The sequence below is a fragment of the Photinus pyralis genome, unplaced genomic scaffold (assembly GCF_008802855.1).
Source record: "Photinus pyralis isolate 1611_PpyrPB1 unplaced genomic scaffold, Ppyr1.3 Ppyr1.4_LG1, whole genome shotgun sequence".
NCBI lineage: Eukaryota > Metazoa > Arthropoda > Insecta > Coleoptera > Lampyridae > Photinus > Photinus pyralis.
This window is the reverse complement of record NW_022170249.1, coordinates 47833193-47857029: the sequence shown is the minus strand read 5'-3', so window position 1 is coordinate 47857029 and position 23837 is coordinate 47833193. Positions and strand designations below refer to the sequence as shown.

The 23837-nt window shown below is 43.6% G+C and overlaps 2 protein-coding genes and 2 long non-coding RNA genes across 5 annotated transcripts; 3 read left to right on the top strand and 1 right to left on the bottom strand.

Moving 5' to 3' along the window:
- Window positions 1-2028: 2028 nt before the first annotated feature.
- LOC116158800 (trypsin alpha-like) lies at window positions 2029-3023 on the top strand. Its single transcript, XM_031471642.1, has 3 exons — window positions 2029-2169; window positions 2223-2397; window positions 2446-3023. The coding sequence occupies exons 1-3, from the start codon at window positions 2124-2126 to the stop codon at window positions 2972-2974; spliced, it is 750 nt and encodes a 249-aa protein (XP_031327502.1). The 5' UTR covers window positions 2029-2123; the 3' UTR covers window positions 2975-3023.
- Window positions 3024-16654: 13631 nt separating this feature from the next.
- Window positions 16655-21699, top strand: LOC116159197. 2 transcript variants are annotated; one of them, XM_031472146.1, is made up of 4 exons: window positions 16655-17034; window positions 17067-17281; window positions 17328-17475; window positions 20890-21699. In XM_031472146.1, exons 2-4 carry the CDS (start codon window positions 17127-17129, stop codon window positions 21655-21657), a joined length of 1071 nt encoding a protein of 356 aa, XP_031328006.1. In that variant the 5' UTR covers window positions 16655-17034; window positions 17067-17126; the 3' UTR covers window positions 21658-21699. The 2 variants fall into 2 exon arrangements, with proteins under 2 accessions (XP_031328006.1, XP_031328005.1); XM_031472145.1 differs by having other exon boundaries at window positions 16655-17044; window positions 17078-17281.
- A 394-nt stretch (window positions 21700-22093) lies between these two features.
- On the top strand, window positions 22094-22976 carry LOC116159198. The gene is made up of 3 exons (XR_004142912.1): window positions 22094-22662; window positions 22717-22808; window positions 22860-22976. It is a non-coding gene; the product is annotated as an uncharacterized LOC116159198 (long non-coding RNA).
- Window positions 22977-22978: 2 nt separating this feature from the next.
- LOC116159199 lies at window positions 22979-23535 on the bottom strand. Its single transcript, XR_004142913.1, has 4 exons — window positions 23432-23535; window positions 23303-23382; window positions 23141-23249; window positions 22979-23081 (listed from the first exon to the last, which is right to left on the bottom strand). It is a non-coding gene; the product is annotated as an uncharacterized LOC116159199 (long non-coding RNA).
- Between the last annotated feature and the right edge of the window lie 302 nt (window positions 23536-23837).

Below are 23837 nucleotides of genomic sequence, written 5' to 3'. Positions count from 1 at the left end.
TGGCGTGTTTGGCGAATCGTTTGTATCTAATGCTGTTAAAAGAATCAACATCTTTATTGCCACCATATAAAAAGATGAAAAATGTTCAATGACAGTGAGCAGAGCAAGATCGATTCTCTTATTGAGGAACAACGCTATTCCACTTGCTAACTCTGGATGTTTCTCCAGGGTTATGAGAAATTTTAGTTTGCCAATGTTGTGAGCTGCTGATGTTGTGTTACGTCCTGAAAAAGCATGGAGAAACAGCAAATTATCCGCAATGACGTTTTTGTGCATAAAACCTGACGGAGAATACAATTGCTGTACGTCCTTTTCACGGTTTAAAAAAACATATTTCTTTGATCCAAAAGCCGTGAGCAACACAAGTATGTCGATATCTTCAGCTACAATAGTAACTGAGTCAAACGATTGGGATGCAGCAAAGGCAGAACGAACGATGAGGGTGTCTGCATCTGATTGTACTTGGTCGACAGTGAAACCCACCTCTGAGAATGAATTTTTGAGAAGTACAATGAAATTAGCCTTGTTCTTCTCATTGCCAAGAAATTTCTCATGTGATAACGTCGGTACGGTGTTCTTATCGAACTTCTGTTTCTGTCGACTGATGTTTCTTCGTGCGACGCAAACGCTACCAAGACTTAGTTCCTGCGACATCGGAGTCTTCTGAGTAGCCGTCTCGTAAAGACAACACTAATACGTAGATGTTCTTTTATCCCCACACGGTTACTATCTTTTATCCCTGCACAGTATTATCGAAAATGAACACTCTGATCTTATGAATCTAGAGAATTGTATTCGTTTCGTAGCGCTGTAAAATCTTAATTAATGAATAAAATTGAAAAAGTTTGTAATAAAAAATATTCCTTGAAAACCCCTCTATAAAAATGATATGAGGTTATTTTTTGTAAAATGACAATAAAAAAAGTAATAACGCCAAATTGATTTTTTTTACAAAATGTTCATCAATTTTCGTTAATAACTTTGTTACTTTTGGTTATACGACTAAAAGTTACTGAACCAAAGTTGTAGAGAATTTTATTCTTATTCATTTATTAATTAATTAATTATTATTAATATCTGAACACATTTTTTGTGAGACCAATAGTTTGTCAGATAAACCATAAAAACCATTTGCACCCCTTTTTTCAAGATGGCGGCCGCGGGACAAGGGCTGCAACCCCACAAACTTGGATTTAACTTTAGACTAACCCCCCGTTGATATCTAAAAAATAAAATTGCGTCCTCTGACAAACGCAACCCCAAATGTAACTTTTCAATGGACTATACGGGCTGCCAAAAATCTATGTGCCTCGGAATGGAAGGTAGGTCGACCTTGCTTCACATGGAACACCACCATAGACCAAACGGTAACCGCCTCGGGGATTCCCATGGGAAGAAGGGAAGAGTGGAGCAGAGACAAGCATCAAATGAAGAAAGAAAGCAGAAGAATACTGGAGGTGGAGGATGAATCAGACATAAGCACACGTAGCCAAGAGGAAGAGGGGGCGACAGAAAATAACGCAGGGAGAGGACAATAAAAAGGGGAGGAATAGGGGGGAAAACAGGGAAGGGAACGATACCAAAGGATAGGAACATCGGAAACAAATGAACGCCCGGAGAAGAAGCTATAACTAGAAAGCAGAGTTCCCTCTAAGGCAGATATACCAGTGGCGAAGCTGTGGCCGTTCAGTTTTGAGGGACATGCAACAGGTTTTTTTATCGAGTATCTCGTCACCGTGATAATAGGAATAGAATAGGAATTTTATTTTAAGTACTTCCCGATATACCAATTAATCTTGATAATTCACGCACTTCGATTTTTTACTGTAGACCTTAGATACAACAAAGATCAAGTGCCTAATTACGATCAAGAAATGGCAAAGAACTAAACTGTGCTTTTAAGTCAGATCAATCAATCGACTTTCAGGCCAGCTTAAACCATTTAATACGTTACAAAAAGGAGAAACATAGAATGCTTGGTGTATAGTTTCGACACTTGAGGAGATAAGCTCAAGATCTTCAAAAATAATCAATTATCTCATTGAAGCTGTGACGTGGTTTATCCAAGAGAGTATATATATTTCGTTCGGTTAATCAGTTCTTTCTCATTTGTGCATTATAAAATGTTCCGACTGTTGTTGATTTCTGCCCTCGCTGTTTCAGCACTAGGTAAGTCGACCATAATCTTCCAAAAGGGAAGTGCCACAACCATTTTACGTTAGGTGCGAAACTACAAACGCGAACACCGAGACTCGACGGTAGAATCGTTGGTGGTCATGACGCCGATATTAAGGAATATCCATATCAGGTGTCTTTGCAAAGTTCAGGTCGTCATATTTGTGGCGGTTCAATTATTGGCCCAAACAAGATTCTCACCGCAGCTCACTGCACTAACAGGTATCACTCACTAACAACAATTCCTCAAGGATAATTAATATCTTTCAGCTTTTCTGCTGATGTATTAACCATTCGCCACTCCAGCTCTAATCGCGGAACGGGAGGTACGGTGATCCAAGTGGGCAAAATTACTCAAAATCCCGCATATGATCCATTGGAACTAAACAACGACGTCTGCGTGTTAACCTTAACCGAAAATATCAAAGAAACACTCAGCAGCAAACCAATTCAAATGGTCGACGTAGATGCCAAAGAAGGTGATCGTAAGGCAGTTTGCACCGGCTGGGGCGCCAATATATCCGGGTTATTCTCTTATAAATTGCAAGCCGTTGAGCTTGATGAATTCAATAGGGAGCAGTGCAACCAGATTTACGATGGTCGCATAACAGACGCTATGCTTTGTTTTCGTAGTCCGGGAAAGGATTCGTGCCAGGGAGATTCTGGCGGTCCACTCGTTGTTGATGGAAAGCAGGTGGGAATCGTCTCGTGGGGCTACGGATGTGGTGATATGGAGTATCCTGGCGTGTACTCAAATGTCGCCTCCCTCAGAACTTTCATCTACGGTCAACTTGATTGACTACAATATTGACGTTTTTCCTAATACATTTCACTTAATTTCTTTCTTATTCGCTCTTCACACTTACAATCTTTAATTGCAGGGGTTATAACTGGTACACTAAATATTTTTGTTTATGTTATGAACTTCCAAATTGGTCTCTAAAAATTCGAATTAAAATTACGTAACTTTCTAAAAAATTCACATTTACATTGTACAGTAATTCTGCGGAGGTTGTAAGTTTTGTAGTACACCAAATATTTCATTTATTGAATAGATTACGTTTAAATAGTCTGTCACCCCTGAAATTGGCAAATTGCGATGTAAAAATAAATTTCCCTCTTGGTTTTAACTTATTTTCTAAAAAAAGTACCTAAATAAACCTTAATCCGCCGACAAATTATAACGTACAGTAGGAAGTTTGCCTAGTGGTTGGGTGATATGGAGGTTCAGTTCTTTGGAGTAAGCACTAGTGCCTGTGTAGGATGGTGTGGCGAGCGTGTGCCGGCTTGTTCCGTAGTGAGCCCTAGCGCCCATCGCATTGGCGAAACGTACCGGCCAATGACAGCACACGACGCGAGTCGGAATCCTTTATAAGCGGCGTTCCTGCGAGCAGAGAGCAGTTCGCGTCCGGTCTTCTAAGTGATCGATTCGTTTTCTAAGATCCGTCGAGTAACCAGTCCCGCAGAAACCCAGCAGAGCCCGCAGAGCCGTCCCTGTACCAAACAGCCGCGCGGAGCCGAGTCGGAGACCAACCGGTCTAAAGCTGCTGCGAGAAAGGTGAAATCAATTTATTTTTTTATTTCCGCTCTCGTAACCCATCCCTAGATTAGCCGCCTGTACCACCCATTACACACTCGGGGTGTTTCTGCACCCCGGTCATTATCTATTACCACTCAGAATCTTGCCATGGTTCGCCCTGGCTGTTCTGCACCCCGTCCCTCGGGACCTAAACAACCCGCTCCTCGTCCACCCAATCCCCCACAACAAAAACAACCTAAAACGAAAACCCAACTACCCAAACCTCCGCAGCACAAACCTTCTCAATTACCCCTCCCTCGAACTCCTCCGCCAACCCAGCTACCTCCCGCTTACAAACCTAAAATTCAACCACAACCAGACAGCCCTTATAGAAACTAAACTCCCTGTTGCTTTCGACCTCTCCAAAAAACTCCAACACCTATTCGGCGATCCCAACGTATCCTTCACCCAACTATCCGGTCCAAAACCCCAAACCCACACCCCTAAACCACCATCTTTCTCCTGCGTCATCCGTAATGTCGACCGAGACATCACGGAACCCGAAATCCTGCAAGCCATCAATCTCCCCAGAATTACCCGCGCTCTGCGCATCATCTCCCGAGCGACCAACCTCCCCACCACCTTTGTACGGATCATTACAACCAGCAAATTCACCCTAGAACACCTCCTCCAACACGGTATCTTCATGTTCAGCAGACACTATCCCTGCGAACCGTCCCACATTCCAGACCCTACTCCTAAGTACTGCTCCCTATGCACCAAAATCGGCCACCTCTCCTCCGAATGCACTACCGCGTCCAAATCTGTCCCTCCTGTGGTGAAAACCACAACCCAACATGTGCAAACCCGACACCCAACCCAAATGCAATAACTGTTCCGGACCCCACCCCACCTATTCCTTTGAATGTACCAAACGCAAAGAAATCCCCAGCACTCCCGCCGAAGCAGCTCCACCCAAACCCGCCGACACCCAGTCCGTCTCCTCCGAATCCTCCGCACTACCAGAAACCGCCTACTACCTACGCCAAACCGACTTCCTACGAACCATAGCCCTTACCTTCATCCATCTTTTCCCCGACCGCCGTTCGGAGGTCATCCAAGCAATCGACCAAGCGTCCCAACCATTCCTTAACCGAAGAACCTGGGCATCCTTCTCCGGAAACGTGGTAGCGTTTTCCACTCCCTACATAGTTATTTCTTAATTCCGCAATCATGGATTTCGTCGTCGGTACCGTTAACTCCTGTGGCTTACGCCGCAAACGCCCCCTCATAAAAAACCTCCTGCACTCCGACCAAATTCAGATCCTTTCAATAACTGAAACCAAACTAACTTCCAACGCCGTCCTCTCTTTCAGAGACTACAAAACATTTCAAAAAAACAGTTCCCTCAGGGGAGCACGCGGAACGGCCCTGCTTGTCAGGGACCGCTTTCCCTCCACTCCATTAACACTTCCGCCCCACCTTCAACACCTAGAATGTGTTGCCGCCACCGTCCACTTCCCCAACATCAATATCAGCTTCTTCAGTTTTTACAATCCACCCAATGACCCCCTCCCGGATGACCTATTTCGGTATATCTCCACCCTCCGCCACGCCGTGTTGCTGGGGGATCTTAACTCCCGAAACACCCTCTTCGGCGATTCCACCTGCAACCCCAACGGCATTATTCTCGCCAACCACCTAATAACCCTTCCTATCTGTCGTGTTAACAACACCACCCCAACCTTTGTCTCGCACAACGGAACTTCTATTGTCGACCATATCATTTTCACCGAACCCCTCTTCCGCTACATCGACGCCAACTGCTTCCTAGGCACCACAATCACCTCCGATCATCTTCCTTTGCTTGTCCGCACGAACTTCAGCCCGCCCCCTGCTCTTCCGCCCACGGTGATCTATAAAAAAGACTTTTCCAGAGCCAACTGGAAAGTTTTTGCCCAACACATCACCGAAAACATTCAGCCACACCCTTCTCTCGAAACACCACAAGACGTCGACTCGGCAGTCGACACACTTACCACCACCATTTCCGATGCAGTCTCCATCGCCGTCCCTACGAAACCCCATCATCTCTATCGCCAGAAGCTCCCTGATAGGATACTTAATCTCATTAGGGAGAAGAGGCGAGTGTTCCGTCAATACCTACGATCCCGTGACGCCGCGCTCAAGACACAATACAACAGACTGAACTCCCTAATAAGACGAGAAACGACACGACTAACTGAAGAGAACTGGGTCAGGGTGACTTCCGCTCTGGACTACAGAGACGGACGTCGATACTGGCACCAGTTCAACGTACTGACCGGCAACAGAAAAATCCAACGAACCCACCTAACAGACCAAGGAGGCAACATAGTATCCACAGACAAAGACAAGGCAGATTTATTTGCCAGACACCTACAAGAAGCCTTTCAATCACCCGACCTTCCCAACTACGATCTCGAGTTTAAGCTGGCGGTTGAACAGCGGTTAGCTTATTTTCGGGATCAAGACGTCCCTCAACAACCTCCTGACGATCCCCTCCTTCAGCCAATACCCCCCCAAACAATTGTCGACACTATCAAAAGTGGACGCAATTCAGCACCCGGACCGGACAACATAAACAGACTGATACTACGCCACCTTCCTCCCTCCGCAATCACATTGCTATCCACCATCTACAACCGCTGCATCCAACTCCCATACTTTCCAGCACCCTGGAAATCCTCATCCATAGTCATGATCCCAAAACCACAAGCAGATACCACCAGAGCATCCTCTTACCGACCCATATCTCTCTTAAACTGCATCGGAAAAACCCTCGAACAAATTATGGCCCAACGATTAAGACACCATCTGGAGACTAGCAATCTCCTACCTCCCGCACAGTTTGGTTTCAGACCCCTTAGATGCACCCAAGATCCTCTCCTTAAACTGCAATCAGAGATTGTCAGATCCTTCAACAACGGCAACTGCACTCTCGCAATTTTCCTAGATATCAAACAAGCCTTCGACTCTGTCTGGCACGCCGGACTAATCCACAAGCTCCGCTCCCTGAATATCCACGATAAAATGACCAAATTCCTGCTATCATACCTTTCCAATCGAACTGCCAGAGTAAAAGTTGCCAGAGAACTATCCGATCCATTCACACCCCTCGCAGGGGTTCCCCAAGGCTCACCTCTCGCTCCCCTTCTTTACATCATATATACTAACGACACACCACAACCAGGCAACGCCAAAACCAGTTGTACACTATTCGCAGATGACACTGCCTTTTGGACAACAGACCGCACCAGCACAAGAGCCACACGCACACTGAACGACACTCTCACACGATACACGACATGGGCCAATCGCTGGAGAATCCAGTTAAATCCCGAGAAAACACAAACAATACTCTTCAGACACCCCGACTACAGTAAAAACCCACGACAACAACACGAAGACGTTCACCTATACCTGAACAACACACCGCTACAGCTCACAAACCGAATCAAGCACTTGGGAGTTCATCTCACAAGTACGTTGAATTGGAACCACGACCTAACGCTCACACTAGACAAAGTTAGGAAACGCACACAACTACTGAGCGCCCTTCGGGGTCGCATCAACGGATGTGACCCCAGAACGCTCCAACACACTTACAAAACGTACATCAGACCACTCATCGATTACCGAGCCCCCCTGTACTGCACCCTCTCCTCTAGTCAACGACACCAAATCGCCGCCTGCGAACGCAATATCTTACGGAAAATACACAGACTCGATCCACGCCACCCTTCCGACCTTACCATCGAACACGCAAACATACAACCTATCACACACAGACTCGCATCCCTACAAACAAGATTTGCACAGCGCAGGGTCCACGGCGACACCCAGCCCACCAAAGATATCCTAAAGATCCCCTGCAATAAATCCGCCACAGGAGGTCCCCTTCCCCGAAAACCCAAAAGGAAATTCAAATTCCCTCCCGTACTCCTAACCCAACTACTCGAAGACCTACCCCAGGAATTCGAAGAGCTCCTTGACAACGCCCCTTACACCATCCGGTAACGCAAACCATACTAAAAAACCAAAAAGAAACATTTACTGCCTTCTTTTTTTTTCTTTTTCAGATAAGGACACACGTACCGGAATCCAACACCAACAACACCACCCTCACCAATCCTACACCGAACGAGAACCGACCGCGAACTCTACCACCCCCTCGACAACGACGACGCGCAATGCACCAAGGACACGAGCCGATACCTGCACAGTATAGCATAGACAAATAGCATGCATTGTAAATACATTTCATACATCACGTACTAACCAAGGGCTGAAGAGGACACAAGTCCTGAGCAGTCCGCCATTCATCTAATACTAACAATTAATGTATCATATACCTATAAGATGTAAATAAACGTATTTTGATTGATTGATTGATTGATTGAGCAGAGAGCAGTGGCATCCGCGCTTCGAGATCTTCAACAGCTCCAGCCGCCTACAGCCGAACGCGACCTCGACTACCGGCTCCGTCTACAGCTGACCATTACTCCCCGATCGATCCGCCAGCTCAGACCCGCTGAAACCACGCTTCGCCTACGATCCGAGCCGCTTGTATATATTGTATATATTATTTGACAATAAAACCATTTGGTTTACGTGCCAAAGATGGCATTAATAAACATCAAAGATTAAAATGTATATTAAATCAAATGTGAACGTTTCAAAAGCATCGTCAACAACAACGTGTCGCTGTTTTCGCCGGCGCACATACATGACGTCAGTCACAATGCATATCGGGAACGCGCGAAATTTAAATTTGAAATAAAAATGCCTACAACTCGGCCAAGGCACAACATTTTACATAAGTACATAATACATAAGGTGAATACACTTATCCTGTTTACATAAAGCATACGGTGGGTACATAAAGGTTTTACATATCTTCAGCTGAACGCGGCGTTCTTGTCACTGTGGAAATTTGCATGAGTGTTACTGGTGTATTTATGCCGCCTACGTTCATTTTTCCTAGATCCAGAGCTGCTCCTCCAGGAAGGAAAGCTTTTTATCCTTCGTCGGGATGGATGCAAAAGGAGATTTAGCGGTCTTGTAATGCTCTGCTTTGCACCGCATACCACCCATCGGTTACAGCCATCGGACGTCAGTTTCATGTCGCCACTTAGCACGTATTGTACTTCAGAAGTTCAAAAATGGATGCAGCAACATCCAGGCCGACCAGTCACAATATCCCAAATAGGCAACCTTTCCGGGAACGCGTACATGAAAGCTGCTAGCATCAAAACAACTGTCAATGGGTTTAGAAAAACAGGCATTCAACCTCTAAATTCGAAAATCTTTGACGATTGGATGTTTGAGCCAGCTGAAATGATAGACACGCCGGTCAATAATCCTGCTCCTGCAGCTGGCCCGTGCGATGTTGACAGATCTCTGAGAACACCGACATTGCCCCCAGATCCTGTTACATCAGATAAATCGCACCAGCCGCTTAAAGATAAGGAAAATGTGGACCATCCCAAGTAGCACGCAATAATGGCTATCAACTGGCCCAACATTGATTTCATATTGTATTTTTATATTGCGCCAACATAGAATGTGAACGCTTTTAAAAATTGGGCCAATATAGTAAACAATATTGGTTCAATGTCACTTACAATATAAAACCAATATTGGTATACTACATTGGCCCGATCTGATAGTTACAATATCGGGGAAATATTGCAGCCTACATTGAACCAATATGGGATGTAAATTGTTTATAAACATGGGCCAATATTGTTGAACTATATTACCACAATATAGAATGGAAATATTGGAGGAATAATGTAATCTGTGTTGTACCAACATAGAATTTGAAAGCTATTAAATCTTGGTCCAATATTTTCTCACAAGGTGTAACCAGCTGGTTACTTTTCAACTTTTCCTACCGTTTCTTTCTCAAACTATTTTATTTAGAAGTGGTTCTTCTTACATAAAATAATTATTGTTGGGCGCCGGCTAGCTTCAGTCGGTGATCCTTTTCTGGCCTCGAGGAAATGGGAAAGGATAAATGAATAAAAATCACTAGTCTTTATTAAAAACCTATTACGTTCTTTTTCTGTTAGAAAATCGCCTTTTTGCTCTAAATAGCACACACCAAAAGAAATGGGGGTTAAGGCGGTACGTTCCTGTGAAAGTAGGGTTAACTCATTCATTCACAAAAATTCACTGCATAGAAAGGAAAATCTTTCTTTATTAGGTTAGTCAAATCGAAAATCAAAACAAACTGCTGTAAATGCGTGTAGTAACGCCTCCAGGCTCAAGTCGTTAAAATGAAAGCAAACAGTGCTCACAAACACTTATTTGAATGCAATCCTAGTAGGTGATTAAATCGCCTTTACAATAACACAAATTCAAACGACAATGCAATAGTCTACGACGAGACGAACAACAAAGATGATGAACTACAACGCAATAATGTTTACTGGTTTATAAATACCTTGTCTATTGTTTATTTATTTATTATCCCTCTCTTGTTCTGGGCCCTCAACAGGCTTGCGCCCAATTACAGAGTGACCCGCATAATGCTTTTTAGAGGGGCCTCTGCAGAAGGTCTTGCGTTGTTCTATACTACTCCGGTATTTACCTTACGAATTAGGAAAACTGCAGGAAAACCTAATTCGGAGTAGCCGGCAGAATGCTCGAAGCTGGTCTAAGGTAATTTCCATCTCTGCCACAGATGAAAAATTCACCTCAACCCAGGTTCGAACACCCAACCTCCGGATTTATAACTCGACGCTCTACCATTGAGCCATAATGCCGGTTGTTAATGTTCACTAGGATTCAGAGTGCAGTCTGGGCTTCGCTGCCTTCGTTTGGTGAGCTGGATGGCATATTTCGGCAGCCCTAGCTTTTACTGCTTGCTGGTTGTAGTTCATGACGTCTTGTTTCCTCTTTTGTTGTTTATGAGGGTGTGCGTATTGCTCTTGGAGCGATGTCCTATTTCCATCTCTGTTCCACCAGTGAGGATTGTTAGGCAAGGGTTCTAACGGGCTGCGTCACCTCTTGCTGACGCGGTTGGTGGGAACTAGAGTGGTTGAGGATTATTGGTTTTCCACCAGCACCCTCCTTGGCCCCTTCTTTTTTCGCTCCTGTGTGCCTGCCACAGGTGCGAGGTTCCTGATGTGGTCGACGTCTGATTTGTCTAGTTTTTCGAAAACCTTCTCGGTCAGCGAGCGAATGTGGTCGGATAGGGTTGGTATTTCCAGGGCCTGCCGGATGTATTCGTTCCTTACGAACCAATCTGCCTTGCAGATGGTCCGTAAGGCGATGGATTGCACCGCTTCCATCTTTTTCGCGTAGGATTTTCCGACGTACGTCTTCCAGCCTGCTGAAGCGTACGTCATGATGGGGCGCACGCACGTCTTGTAGATCGCGAGTTTTGTCTTCTCGGTAAGGGCGCTGTTGCTGAGTAGAGGGTAGAGATGCGCTCTTCTTCCCCGAGCTTTGGTGGTTACTTCATCCGCGTGTCGGTTGAAGGTCAGTTTTCTGTCGATTGTTACGCCCAGGTATCGGATGGAGGGAGACCATTGGATGTCTTGACCGGCGACGTTTAATTTGTTGTAGTCCTGGTAAAATTTTTTGTTGGTGAATATCACAGCCTCAGTTTTAGCGGGGTTGAATTTGAGCCGCCAGCGGCTCGCCCAATTGATAATGGTATCGATGGATTCCTGTGTTCGTCGTACGGCGATGTTGGGTAGCCTATGGTTGCCGTGAATTAGTAGATCGTCGGCGTACAGGGCTATTTTGACGTCCGGACCGACCGGGACGTCGTTGATGTAGATGCTGAACAGCACGGGCGACAGGCAGCCGCCCTGCGGTACTCCTGCTCGTGCTGATTCGGCGTCCGAAAATGTGTTGCCTACTCGAACTTTGAAGGTACGGTCGGTCAGGTAGTGGTCGATGAGATGAACGAAGTCCAGCGGGATGTTCGGAGTTCTCGATAATTTGAATATGAGACCTTGCACCCATACTTTGTCGAAGGCCTTTTCGTTCTCGAAGGAGGCCGCCACCGTACACTTCGCTCTGTTGAAGTTCTCGGCCACAGCGTCGACGAGCCCGATAATTTGCTGGGTGGTGGAGTGGTTTTTCCGGAACCCAAACTGCTCGGGTCGGATGTTGATAAGCGGCAGCAGTCGTGCGAGAAGTATCCTCTCGAATATTTTTCCCAGTGCAGGAAGCAGCGAGATGGGACGGTAGTTGTTTGGGTCGGTGAGGACCTTTCCTGGTTTGGGCAGCATAATTACTATCGCTTGCTTCCATGCAACCGGGAAGTGCTTGAGTACGATGGCGGAGTTGAATAGCCGGGTAATGTAGGCTAACACTGTTCTGGTGATGTTTTGTAGGGCCTTGTATGTGATGTCGTCGTGCCTCGGGGCTTTTCGCGGTTTTTGTTGAAGTATCATATCCCTGACTTCGGACGGCGAGGTTAGGGGTATGTTGTTGGTCGTGGGCAGCGTTCGGATTCTGAGGTGTTCAGTTTCCACCGCTTGTGTATGGTTGACGTCCGTGGCGGGGTGGGGCGTAAAGTTTTCACGTAACGTGTGGGCGAATATGCCGGCTTTTTCCCGGTCGTCGTATTTCCGTCCATCGGGGGCTTGAAGCGGGCAGGCTGGTGGTTTCCGCTTGGTGAGGGCGCTTGCGATGCTGAACGCGTGGCCTTGCCTTTGGATGGTTCGTTCGACGTGCTCGTTCCATTCGGTATTGCGGTACGCGCTGATAGCGTTTTTAAGAGCGGCTTGTTTGGCGTTTAGTTCGCGCTTTATTGCAGGATCTCTCGTTATCTGCCACTGTCGAACTAGCCGCCGTTTGACTCGGATCTCGTCAAGGAGGTAGGTCGGAAGTTTTCTTCTGACTCTGGCCGGTAGTTCTCTAGTAGCGGTAGCGATGGCATCTTGGAGGGCATTGGTTAGTGTTTGTACGCAGTCGTTAAGCTCTGCCGTATTGCGGATGACCGGGTTGCCTGTGGTGACAGTGTGCTGGAGACGTTCGTTGAATTTCTTCCAGTTGGTTGCTTTTCTGGTTTGCTTCCCGTCCACGTTTGCGGGAGTCGTGTGGAGGGTCACTAGCACTGGGAGATGGTCTGAGGTCATGTCCTGTATAACCTCCATCTCATATGGAAACGGTACCGCCTGCAGTATCGTTATGTCTAGCACGTCTGGGCTTTGGTTGGGGGCTCCGGGGATGTGCGTCGGGCTGTCAGGTCCGATGATCGCGTAGTCCTTCCCGGTGGCGTGAGTGTGGAGCGTGTCCCCGGCTGAATTTGGGTGCACCGAACCCCAGCTCGTGTGCTTTGCATTCAGGTCGCCGGCGATTATGTTGCTTTCACATTGGCGTAGGAGGTCGTCAATTTCTTCCGGTCGGAACGGTTTTGATGGACTGCGGTACACGGCGACTACGTTGGTCTTCTTGCTGCCTAGCTTAACCTGCACGCCGGTGGCTTCGATCGAAGTGGTGGGCGGAAGTTGAATTGGTTCGTGCACTATTCTGCGATGTACCAACAGTGCCGTTCCTCCTGACGCCGGACGCCCCGCCGGAACTTGTCGATCGGTGCGGTACGTATGGTAGTTGGGTAATTTAAACTGCATGTAGTCAGCCAGGTGGGTTTCGCCGATGGCCGCGATGTCGACGTCGCATTCTGACAGTAGGTGTTTGAGGATGTCTCGCTTGTTGCGTATGCCGTTGGCGTTCCAGTGCAGGACGGTGAAGGTGCGCCTCTGTGTTGGGGGCCTATTGTCCATCGCAGAAGGTTATGATGTCGCCGTACGCTGCTATCAGCAGTGGGACGATGGTTCTTCCCGCTTGGAAAGCCTCTGCGATTTTCACAATCCACCCAGTAATGCGCTCTAGGTGGATTTGGTAGCCGGAGATGATAAGGACTTGCGGCGTCTGCTGTTGAGGCGGTTGTGGCCGGAAGATGGTCGTAGACGATTGTCTTTTGTTAGCTGCTCTGGGTGGGTGGTTGATCGTGGGTGGTGGTGGTTCTGGATTAGATGCTCTTGGCGGTGGTGGATTGGTTGCTGCGGGTGGTGGTGGATTGCTTGCAGCTAGCGGAGGTTGTTGCGTGCTGCTGGATGGTGTGCGGCCCTGGGGGACTGACGCTGGAACGGATGACGTTGAGGGGGTTGCTCTTGATTGTTGGGTGGTGGGTTTGGCTGGGGATGGAGATAGTTTCTTCGTCTTCTTCTTCTTCCTGCGCTGGGACTGCTGCTGTTTCCACTCGCGGTCTTCTTCATCGGACGTGAGGGTGGGTTCGCTCGTCTCCGTGACGGGTTCCGGCGCTGCCAGGAGGGGTTGCGGGTAGGTGGAATCTCTGCCAATCTTTTTGCTGAGCTCTGCTTGGTAGGCAGGACAGGCGCATCTCGGAGCATAGCCGCAGTTCAGATTGGAGTGGCCGAAACGTTGGCAGGCGAAGCACTGTGCTATCGGCCGGTTGCTGCGGAATGCGGAGACCTTTATATTGTGGCAGAACACTAGCTGTCGTAGTTCGTAGATTTTGGTGGCCCCGGGGATGTTTTTGAGGGTGACCAGGAAGGTGTTGCTGGTTGGGCGACCGCGTCCTTGGATCCTGGTCACGTAGGTGGGTGTGTATCCTTGGTCTTGCAGCTCTTCTTTAATTTCATCGGGGGTCACTGAAGCCGCAAGTCCCCGGATGGCTACCTTGATCTCTTTCTCGGAAGGAAGAGTGTAGGTGTAGAACTCGAGATTCTGCTTTTTCAGGTAGTCTTGGACTAGTCTGAATTCGTCGACGGACTGCGCCATGACGCGCGCTCCGGTGCTGTCGGCTCTGATGTCAGCAAGGCGTTTCAGGAGGTGTTTGATGGCCCTTGCGTGGTGCACAAATGATGGGAAAACCGGGATGCGGATCGGCGGTATCCTCGCTGATGGCTTGGAGGCTGACTGCGGTTGTTTTGGGTTGCTTCCGGTGGTGGTGGTGGCTGCCGCTGAGGCGTAGGACCTGGATGGTGTAGTGGGGCGCTCGTGGTCGGTTTCCATGTCTGTCTCGTTATCGTGTCCCGTCTTCCGGCGCTTGGAGGACACGTGCTGCGGTTGTGGTAGCGAAGGCGTGCTTGGTGAAGCTGGTGACGGTGGAGGGTGATGAAGAGTAGCTTTCCGTATATATGGATGGAGATGAGGTTCTGTTGAATCGAGTTCGAGGGACGTCTGTTGGGTGGCTGGTGGCGATGGTTTCATGACGCTGTTTTCCTCCATCGGTACGGCACCTGCGGCGGCAGCGGAGTTGGCTGCCCTTCCGTTGGGCATCCTGCTCTGAAAAGAGCACCTTTTCCGTCGGGGTTACCTCTCTTCTTCGTGCCTGCGTTGGAGAACCTTCTTAAATACCGCTCCGGCGGTGCTCGGTTGGGTACGATCCGAAGTGGATCGAACGTGAACGATGTTGGTCGAGGTGGTCTTAAGACGTAGATGTGCTCAGAACGGCCGCTCGAAGCACGATGGCTTCGCTGCGATCGATGTTGAAATCAAATTAACTCGGGACCGCCCACTGCAAGACAGATTTAAGTGTTCTACTAGCTCTAAATGAATTATTTACAATGACTCGGACTTTGACCTTACAGTTTGTGGCGACCGTACGAATACTCACCGCAGACGACGGTAACGCGTCTCCGCATTGGCTCACCGGTTCATCCAATAGGAAGCGAGACGACAGTATAAAACCACGCTCGTTTCCCTGAGAAGTCAGTCGTTCCCGATCGCGCTTCAAGACCACTTCGACCAGCTACTTGCAAGCAACCTACCGAACCGAGTCCAGCCGAAACGTCGCGACCGATTCATCGCCAAACAACGCTGATTACTCGCTCCTCTACCTGTACATATTTCATCATCGTTGTAAATAAATTCATCTGAAACAGCCGTCGATTTATTTGGCATATCCCGCTAAACAGTTAATACACAATATGTATTTATATGCAGTTTTTTCCCTAACTTACATTATTTACATACGGTGAACGCAATTCTATTTACGCCGCGATTATTATCCTTTCTGATTCATGGCGGCCATATTTAAAATGTACATTCGGCTACAATGAACTGAAATAGATACAATAATCTCATTCATCGACATTCGTACTTGGGAGTCATGATTATATTTAGACTTAATGATTTTTTTTTCCCGCTCCTTACGACCACCGTCCCAATCCGTAGCACAGGCCAAAGTCCGCTCAGAATTCTAGACATTTCCAGATCGTCGACTTCGAATTTATTCTTAACTGCGACTAAACAATAATAAAGATTAAAAAATTAGCTGGACATTAATTTATTGTACCTACCTAATATTACTTTATTAATAAGTTTATAATTTGAAAAATTTTGTTTGCCTTTCTTTCCGTAATATGAAAATTTACGTGCCAAAGATTTGTCGAGAATCTTTTTTAATATTCTAACTGAAAGTTTTTTTTTTGTCTTCTCCGCCCATTGTAGACAGCATCATCACCTAGAATTATTAAAACACAGATGGTGATTTTAGATTGTGCATTGGACAAGGTAGTCCAAATTGGACACTTTCTTATGGAAACACCTTTTATAGATATAGAAAAAATATTATACTCATTTTACAGACTATAGGTACCTGGACCTCAATTGTCCAAGAGAAAGTGTGCAATCTAGTTCATCCTGTACCAACAAAAAACGCTTTGTATTTTATTAATATTGTTTGTGACTAGGTACATTCTGACAAGTCAAATTTATTAGATGAAGTTTGCATACTATAATTTTGTTTCTAATGGCCGTTTGCACCGACAAATTTAAGCGGAGCTTAGCTTAAGTGTAGCTTAAAATCCATGGCAACGATTATTGAGACAATGGTTGCCATGGATTTTAAGCTACGCTTAAACTAAACTCCGCTTAAATTTGTCGGTGCAAACGGCCATAAGTGTTATTACAGTGAAGAAGCCTGTATTAGACGGTAACTTTTTTTACAGCAGATTTGTTACAAAAAATTATTCACAAAAATCTGTTTACAATAAAAAGGAAGCAAATTGCCGACCTGTATTACATGAAATTATTTCTGTGAACAAAAATATTACGTGAGACGGCGCAGTAACGATTTTCAGGTAGTTGGTATGAATAAAAACACTACAAAATCATGTAGTTACTTTTGCTTCTCAAAGTTTGAAGTGTGAGATTGTACATAACCTATAGGTATTAATTGTTTTAAATTCAACAATTTATTATGAATTTTGCCAATGCCAAAAAAATAGGAGTGTTATCGGCTGCAGCTGGAGTAATATGCGTTTTACTAATGAAGCAGCTGAAACAAAAAACTAAAAAAAAAAGAAGAATATGGTCTGAAAAGTGGCTTTTAAAGCGAAGAATATGGTCTGAAAAGTGGCTTTTAAAGCGGCAAGATGGAAGAGGTGTTCTACATATGTTAGAACAAGAATTGCGAACGAAGGATGCAGAATCTTATCGCCAATTTATTAGAATGTGTGGACAACATTTTGATGAACTTCTTGAATGTATACGAAGTGATATTGTGAAACAAACCACTAACATGAGAGAGAGTATTTCTGCTGAAGCAAGGTTTGAGATATAAAAAAGTTAATTCAAATTTAATTGAGTTTTACAGGTTAGCATTAACTCTAAGATTCCTTGCAACAGGAGAAACTTATCGATCTCTAATGTTTGCCACCCGAATACATGAAAGCACCATTAGCTTGATAATTCCTGACGTTTGTAATGCAATCTGTGAAAAATTAAAATCTGTATATTTACAGGTACATCATTTAACAGGCTCTCTAGCCAGAATTTATAATAAGGGCAGGCCCACAAAAACTCAGGGCAGACTGAAATTTTATATCAAAATGTAAAGAGCTTGTAGTTTTTTTGCAGTACTTTCATTGATTTTGTTTTGTTCGTAAATGTATACACTCAATCTGAAATCAGAATGACATTGACAGAGTAGCCATATTTTATATTTACATAATTATACACATAAAAAAAATACGAAGAATATGGTTATTTATTTTAGAAAAGTTGCAGTCGTCTGCTCTTCTGCTGATTAAATTTTCTCAAAAGTGAGCGAAGTTGAGATTTTTTTCGATTTGTTCGAATTGCAAGCAGGATCAAATTTGACATTCGTTGATTGACCACATAGACAGTCGCTGTGGACGGTGATCTTGTTAAACCGAGAACGTAGATTCACACCTCCAGTGTTACCACTCAAACACCCTGGCAGTCGCCAAAAATTGCTACAGGTCGCGAATGCAACTCGTTGCGGAAAATTATGCAAAAGACAGCTAAATCACAGGGTTCTCTTTCTTTTGACGTTTATAAATCGTTACAACTAACAATTCTTCGAGATTGGCAGTTTTACACCCAAAGTTTTCCAAATATTTAATTTTGTCTTAAAATCGATATTTTCAGTCTTCACACTGGAAACGTGCAAATTAGCAGCTCATGTTGTCTTCCAAATCTTACTTTCATTTCAGTTAAGATAACATCCAGGTTCATAAATATTGACAATGAAGTATTTTTCATTTTGGTCCACTCTTCTATCTTTCGCCCGTTTTATCATATACTAGTATCCTAAGAGTGTGTTTGTCTTTTTTGTCTTTTTCTGAAGTGTGAGTATCATCTCAGCAACATGAAACCGGTGTTGATTTTCTCATCCAATCATTTTTATAAACGCTTTCATTTCTGTAGGAAGTAAGAAGAATTCACTACGATTTTATAAGCACAACAGAGTCTCTCAAAACTCGCTTCTGGCGATGAAAGTAATTTATCAGCAGGATGAATAGTTTCTAACCACTTTTTTCATGAAACACCAGTGCAAAATCGGAATTCTTTAGCGAATAATTCAGTAAACCAGTACTTTCTTACAACATAATCGGCTCGATATGCCCTGCCTTCATATTTTTTCTACCTTGATATATTTCCAATAATTATTGAAAATTAGACGAGAACGTCCAAATGACCGCTCCAGCGCTGTTCCAGAAGGCGACACAGTACGTGTCCATCGTAAAATTTTTGATAAACTCCTTTCTTTAAGAAACATGTAGAGCATGGCGCATTACGAGTATTGCCTAATTGTGGATATTTCCTTGAAGCTTTGTACAATTACTAGATGCAATCGATGATTGCGCATGCACGTATGGAATTACTCTGTCAAGCGCTGTTGGATAAGGTTTGCCACTCCCCCTTTGTGGACCACTCATAACAGCTGCTCCATCATAACACTGACCAAAATTTTGGAAGTATCTAAGCCATACTCGTAAGATGCTAAAGTTAAGTCTGTAAATGTTTTAGCGTCCAAATCAGTACAAGTTTTTATTTTTAAAATAGATTCCTTCACCTTCCGCAGTAACGTACTAAGTCCAATGGCAATGTTCTCACGATTGTTTTATCGTGCGTACCATCTTCTAAATTACTGTACCATGAACATCAGCATGCGAATATCATTATAATGCCTTTCGAAACCATTTCTGCCATTATGCGATCAAATTATTTGAATCTCCGGAGATAATACGTCGCATTAGCTGCGTATGTATTTAACAGATCAGCAAGTATTATCTTAAAGAGTAATGTATATGCAAAAAGGTCGAAATAAGCCGTTGCTCGATGTTCTTCAATTTTCATATGCTACACGAAAATGCTAATTCATTAATTGCCAGAAACTGAAATAACTTTTGCAATGGACTATGTAATACCTATGACGTTCAAAGCACGACATCTGACCATAGTGATACCGAAAAAACTGTTTTTCTTGACGTTTCTCTTTTCATGCCACATCATTACAGCTGTGATATGAACTTCAGAGGAGGCTGTTTTTGAAAACCTTTATTCTACTTAACGCCATTTTCCATTTCAAACCCGTCAAGTAAAGGAATTTCTTTGCTCCTAAAGAAACGAAATTGTCGACAAGTAAAATAACAAAAGCCGATCTGCCATTACTGAATATTCCAGCCATTTGAATCTTGAAACCATTCTGCTTGAAACTTCTTGATCGTTATTTTAGGATAAGCCGATAAAATTATGTTGCAGTCGAGATCGCCATTTGCAGAAATATCACTGAAGTCCTTGCAAAGATTTGATCGACACTCTAATACTACTAGGGGAAACTGTGTACTAGCTGCAGACAAGTGAGGGTTCGGAAATTTTTAAGGATTATTAATTTCATCCCCTGGTGCAACGATGGCAGGTTTTCCTTATCAGAATTATCCAGATTGAGAATAAGTTGAAAAATCATTTCATGTGCATTTCGAATGTTGAGTTTATAGAACTTAAAAATGAAAAAAAAAATTAAGGAAGATTTTTGAAAAAATATATGTAAATCGATACATATCTCCTGACAATTCAATCATATAGCTCTGAGTGAACAAGCGAGCGAAATTGTACTGTCTAGCCAGTAAGCCTAGCATTTTGTGTCATGTTCTTGCCCATTGAATGTTTAAAATATATAGGTACATATATAAATCTGAAATAAAAAACTGTTGCCTTTGGGTAATTTCGTTTTACCACTTACCATTGTTTATAAATGAATAAGCAATGACTACTTCGGTTCGCTGGACGCTCTCATCTCAGATTTGTTTGCAAAAGAAATTATAGAACAGCTCATAGAAAAGTCCTTAATCATGTATAAAAAGTAAATTATAAAGTAATTTAGTAAAAGTTACTTCACTAATTACGTTTGAAAAAATTTCACAGTAGTTAGGTACCTCTTACCTACCTAGTTATAACATAAGCGCCGGCCGTCGCAAAGAGTTTACAATCACTATCACTGACACCGTCGGTCGTTACGACTTCCACAATCCACTGCAATCAAAATTGCTAATTGCACAAATAACTTCCTATAGCATAGCGTAGTGTTTTAATTCAAGACTGAAGACAGTTCGCGCAAAACACAAACGAAAGAAATACAAGGCATTGGTGCGGTGCGACTGCATTAATGCAAAGTGCAATGAATTATAGTCATTGCTTATGTGTATGTCTAATCTTACGAGTACAAACGAAATTATATCAAAATATATTTTTAGACTTTTAGTACACCCGGAAATTATAAATAAAATTTTTGAAACCAGACTAGGGCAGGCTTAAAATTTTCCAGGGCAGGCTCAACCTGCCCTGGCGTACTCCTGCATACGGCCCTGCATTACTATGTCCATATTTGTGTACTACTGATTTTGCTTTAGATGCCAACTACAGAATTGGAGTGGAGAGTTATTGCCTCCGAGTTTCAAAAACATTGGAATTTTCCATTATGTCTAGGTGCCATTGACGGAAAACATATAAATTTTAGGCCTCCACGAAGTTCAGGATCATACTACTTTAACTATAAAGGGGATCACAGTATTGTGCTTCTTGCAGTTGCAGATGCATCTTACAAATTTCTGTACGTTGATATTGGTGTCAATGGTAGAGTAAGCGATGGAGGAGTTTATAGAGAATCCTCCTTAAAATGGGCAATAGATCATAATACATTAAACTTTCCTCCCCATGAATGCTTACCTGGTCAAAATACACAATTGCCTTATACATTTGTAGCTGATGATGCATTCCCTCTGTCAACGAGAATCATGAAACCGTATCACAGTCGTGGATTGACAAATGAGCGAAGAATATTTAATTACCGATTGTCACGGGCAAGACGAGTAATTGAAAATTCGTTTGGCATCTTGGCCAATAGGTTCAGGATTTTATTAAATACAATAAATTTGAATCCTGATAAAGTTGAACTAATTACCTTAACTTGTTGTATTTTACACAACTTTTTATTAGAAAAAAATCCGAGATATTTAGAACCATCTGAAAATACCGAGGATAATATAGGTAAATTGAAAAAGTTGACAGATATGCAAGGTGGCAATAGAGCTGCCAGTGAAGCTTTAGAAGCACGAAATTTATTTTCAAGATTTTTTGTTACGAATGGGGCAGTACCATGGCAGAACGATGTTTTGTAATGACAGTGGTTATTTTGAAATTAATATAAACCAAAAATAGTATTGTTTCTTTCATTTAACACTTGTTTACATATTTACAAATCATTCGGCTTCTTCAATTTCGGCATTAAAAATCAGGGTCTCAATGTGATGCTGTAGTTTCAATTTCCTTTTTCTGCTTTGAATTGCACCGATCCGTGAACATATATATTTTGCGTATACTTCATCGGGATCTTCTGTGGAAGTCCCAAGTACCGATGACACTGCGGTAGTTAACTTATCTAATGCTTTCGAAGCTTTTTCGGTAACGTCGACATTATGATTTCTGTCGTCTTTTTTGTATTTTTTCCGAGCAGATCTACAAGTTGCAGTTTCTCCCACATATACATTATCATCGTTGGGAACTGGACTACCGCTTCGTATAAGGTGTAATGAACGTAAATTTTTGAACAAGTCCCACAAATAGAAAAATATAATTGTACATAATGAAGTACGGTTAGAGGTTTTGTTATGCACGCATGTAGCGGAGAATAGTATACTTGTGAATGTAGATTGTAGTTATTGATCTCCAGTGGCGGAGACATTAGGAATTTCGTTGTTAATCATTTGTTCCCGTTGGCTACTGTTTTTACGCAAGCAACTGTTTTGCTAGGTTAGTAGTTTACTTATTATAGGATCCAGTCATCAATTTAAGGGCTGTAAGCGGCCTGCCATGTTTGTCAATGTAGGGAACGTCTATGTTGGTTTATCTGAGGAATTTTTGGAGGTCTTTAGGTCAGAGCCGGTATCTTCAAAACCGATAATAACGTTGAAAATCCTTCCTTTTTGATCACCGACCGTTGTGGCACTCCCATGTTTGAGAAAATCGTTAAATCCTTAATTATTGGAAATTTGTCAGTACTCCAGTCTTCTGGGTTAATTACGAAAAGCGATAGTAATTGGTATTGCCGTGTATCATTGTGGATACGTTTATTTTGGGCAATTCTTCACCTTTAGTGTGGTTTTGTTATCGCTTAACGTTCTGAGGTAAGCGCCATTTTGTACACATTGTAGATTGGTAACGATGTTCGTTCTTTTAAGGCTGACTGGATTGGGAAAAAACCCTGTACGTGTATTGCACTGCTTATTGGTTGAAATTGTTCAACGTAGGGATATTTCCGAAAATTGTACAGGTACGGCTTGAGGCTTTGAAATTCCAAAGACTTATTCTTTTGACCTTTTAGGGTTTTTTTTTGTATTATTTGTCTAATTTAATAAATTACCTTCAAACTGGGAATCGGTAAATGGAATGCATATGTTTGGCTTGGCTGTGATTGTTGAAGATTGTTTACCTGCGAGTGGTGGGTGTTAATTGTACATCGCCTACCAGCTTTTATCGTCACCCCGTATTAGAAAGTGGTGTCGCCTGGTCCACGCCATCTAGTGGGCTGAATGGCCATCTGGAACTGTACAACCGTCTCAGAAGCTGCTTCAATAGGATAAATAAAATACTCAAATAACTTACCAAGGCAAGCTCGACTGCAACTACATTACTCCCTGTAAGTTCAAACCCGTAAGTACTTTTGTTAAGGGTATGGCCATACTTATCAAGCATATCAGCACGCCTATGTGATCTGTACAGTAGGTACGTTGTCTGTTTATTATTGTTATAATCTTATATACTTACCGGTTAACGAATATTTTATTGTTGCCGCAGTTTTGCTTTGTTGTTTGTTATGTACCCATGCAGCATCTGATTTTAGCTACCTATTTGCTTATTTATTATATGTATTGAAACAAGGTTGAGTTTTCTTACCGAACATCTGATCGGCAGAGTAACGAGGCAACCGAAGCTGCTAGGAATCACGCCTGGAGAGGTGGGTATCATTACCCGCCGATATTTGGAATAGTTTCTCATGCTCGTCTGTAGTATCATTGTGTAGATTGTCCTCTTATTGTAGTATTCTAAATTTACAGTGATAGTAATTCACCTTGAGGTTGCAACTCATATTCGCCCTCTAACAGACTAGTTGGAGAAATTCACCTTGAGGTTGCAACTCATATTCGCCCTCTAACAGACTAGTTGGAGAATCAGTTAAATAGTTTTCGCTTTCTTCTGTAGCGTACGATGAAACAGACTTTCTTATATTTAAATGTTCGTTTAGAAATACCAGCTTTTCGTAATACCACAGCGATGGTATGTAGATCTGAAATGATACCTA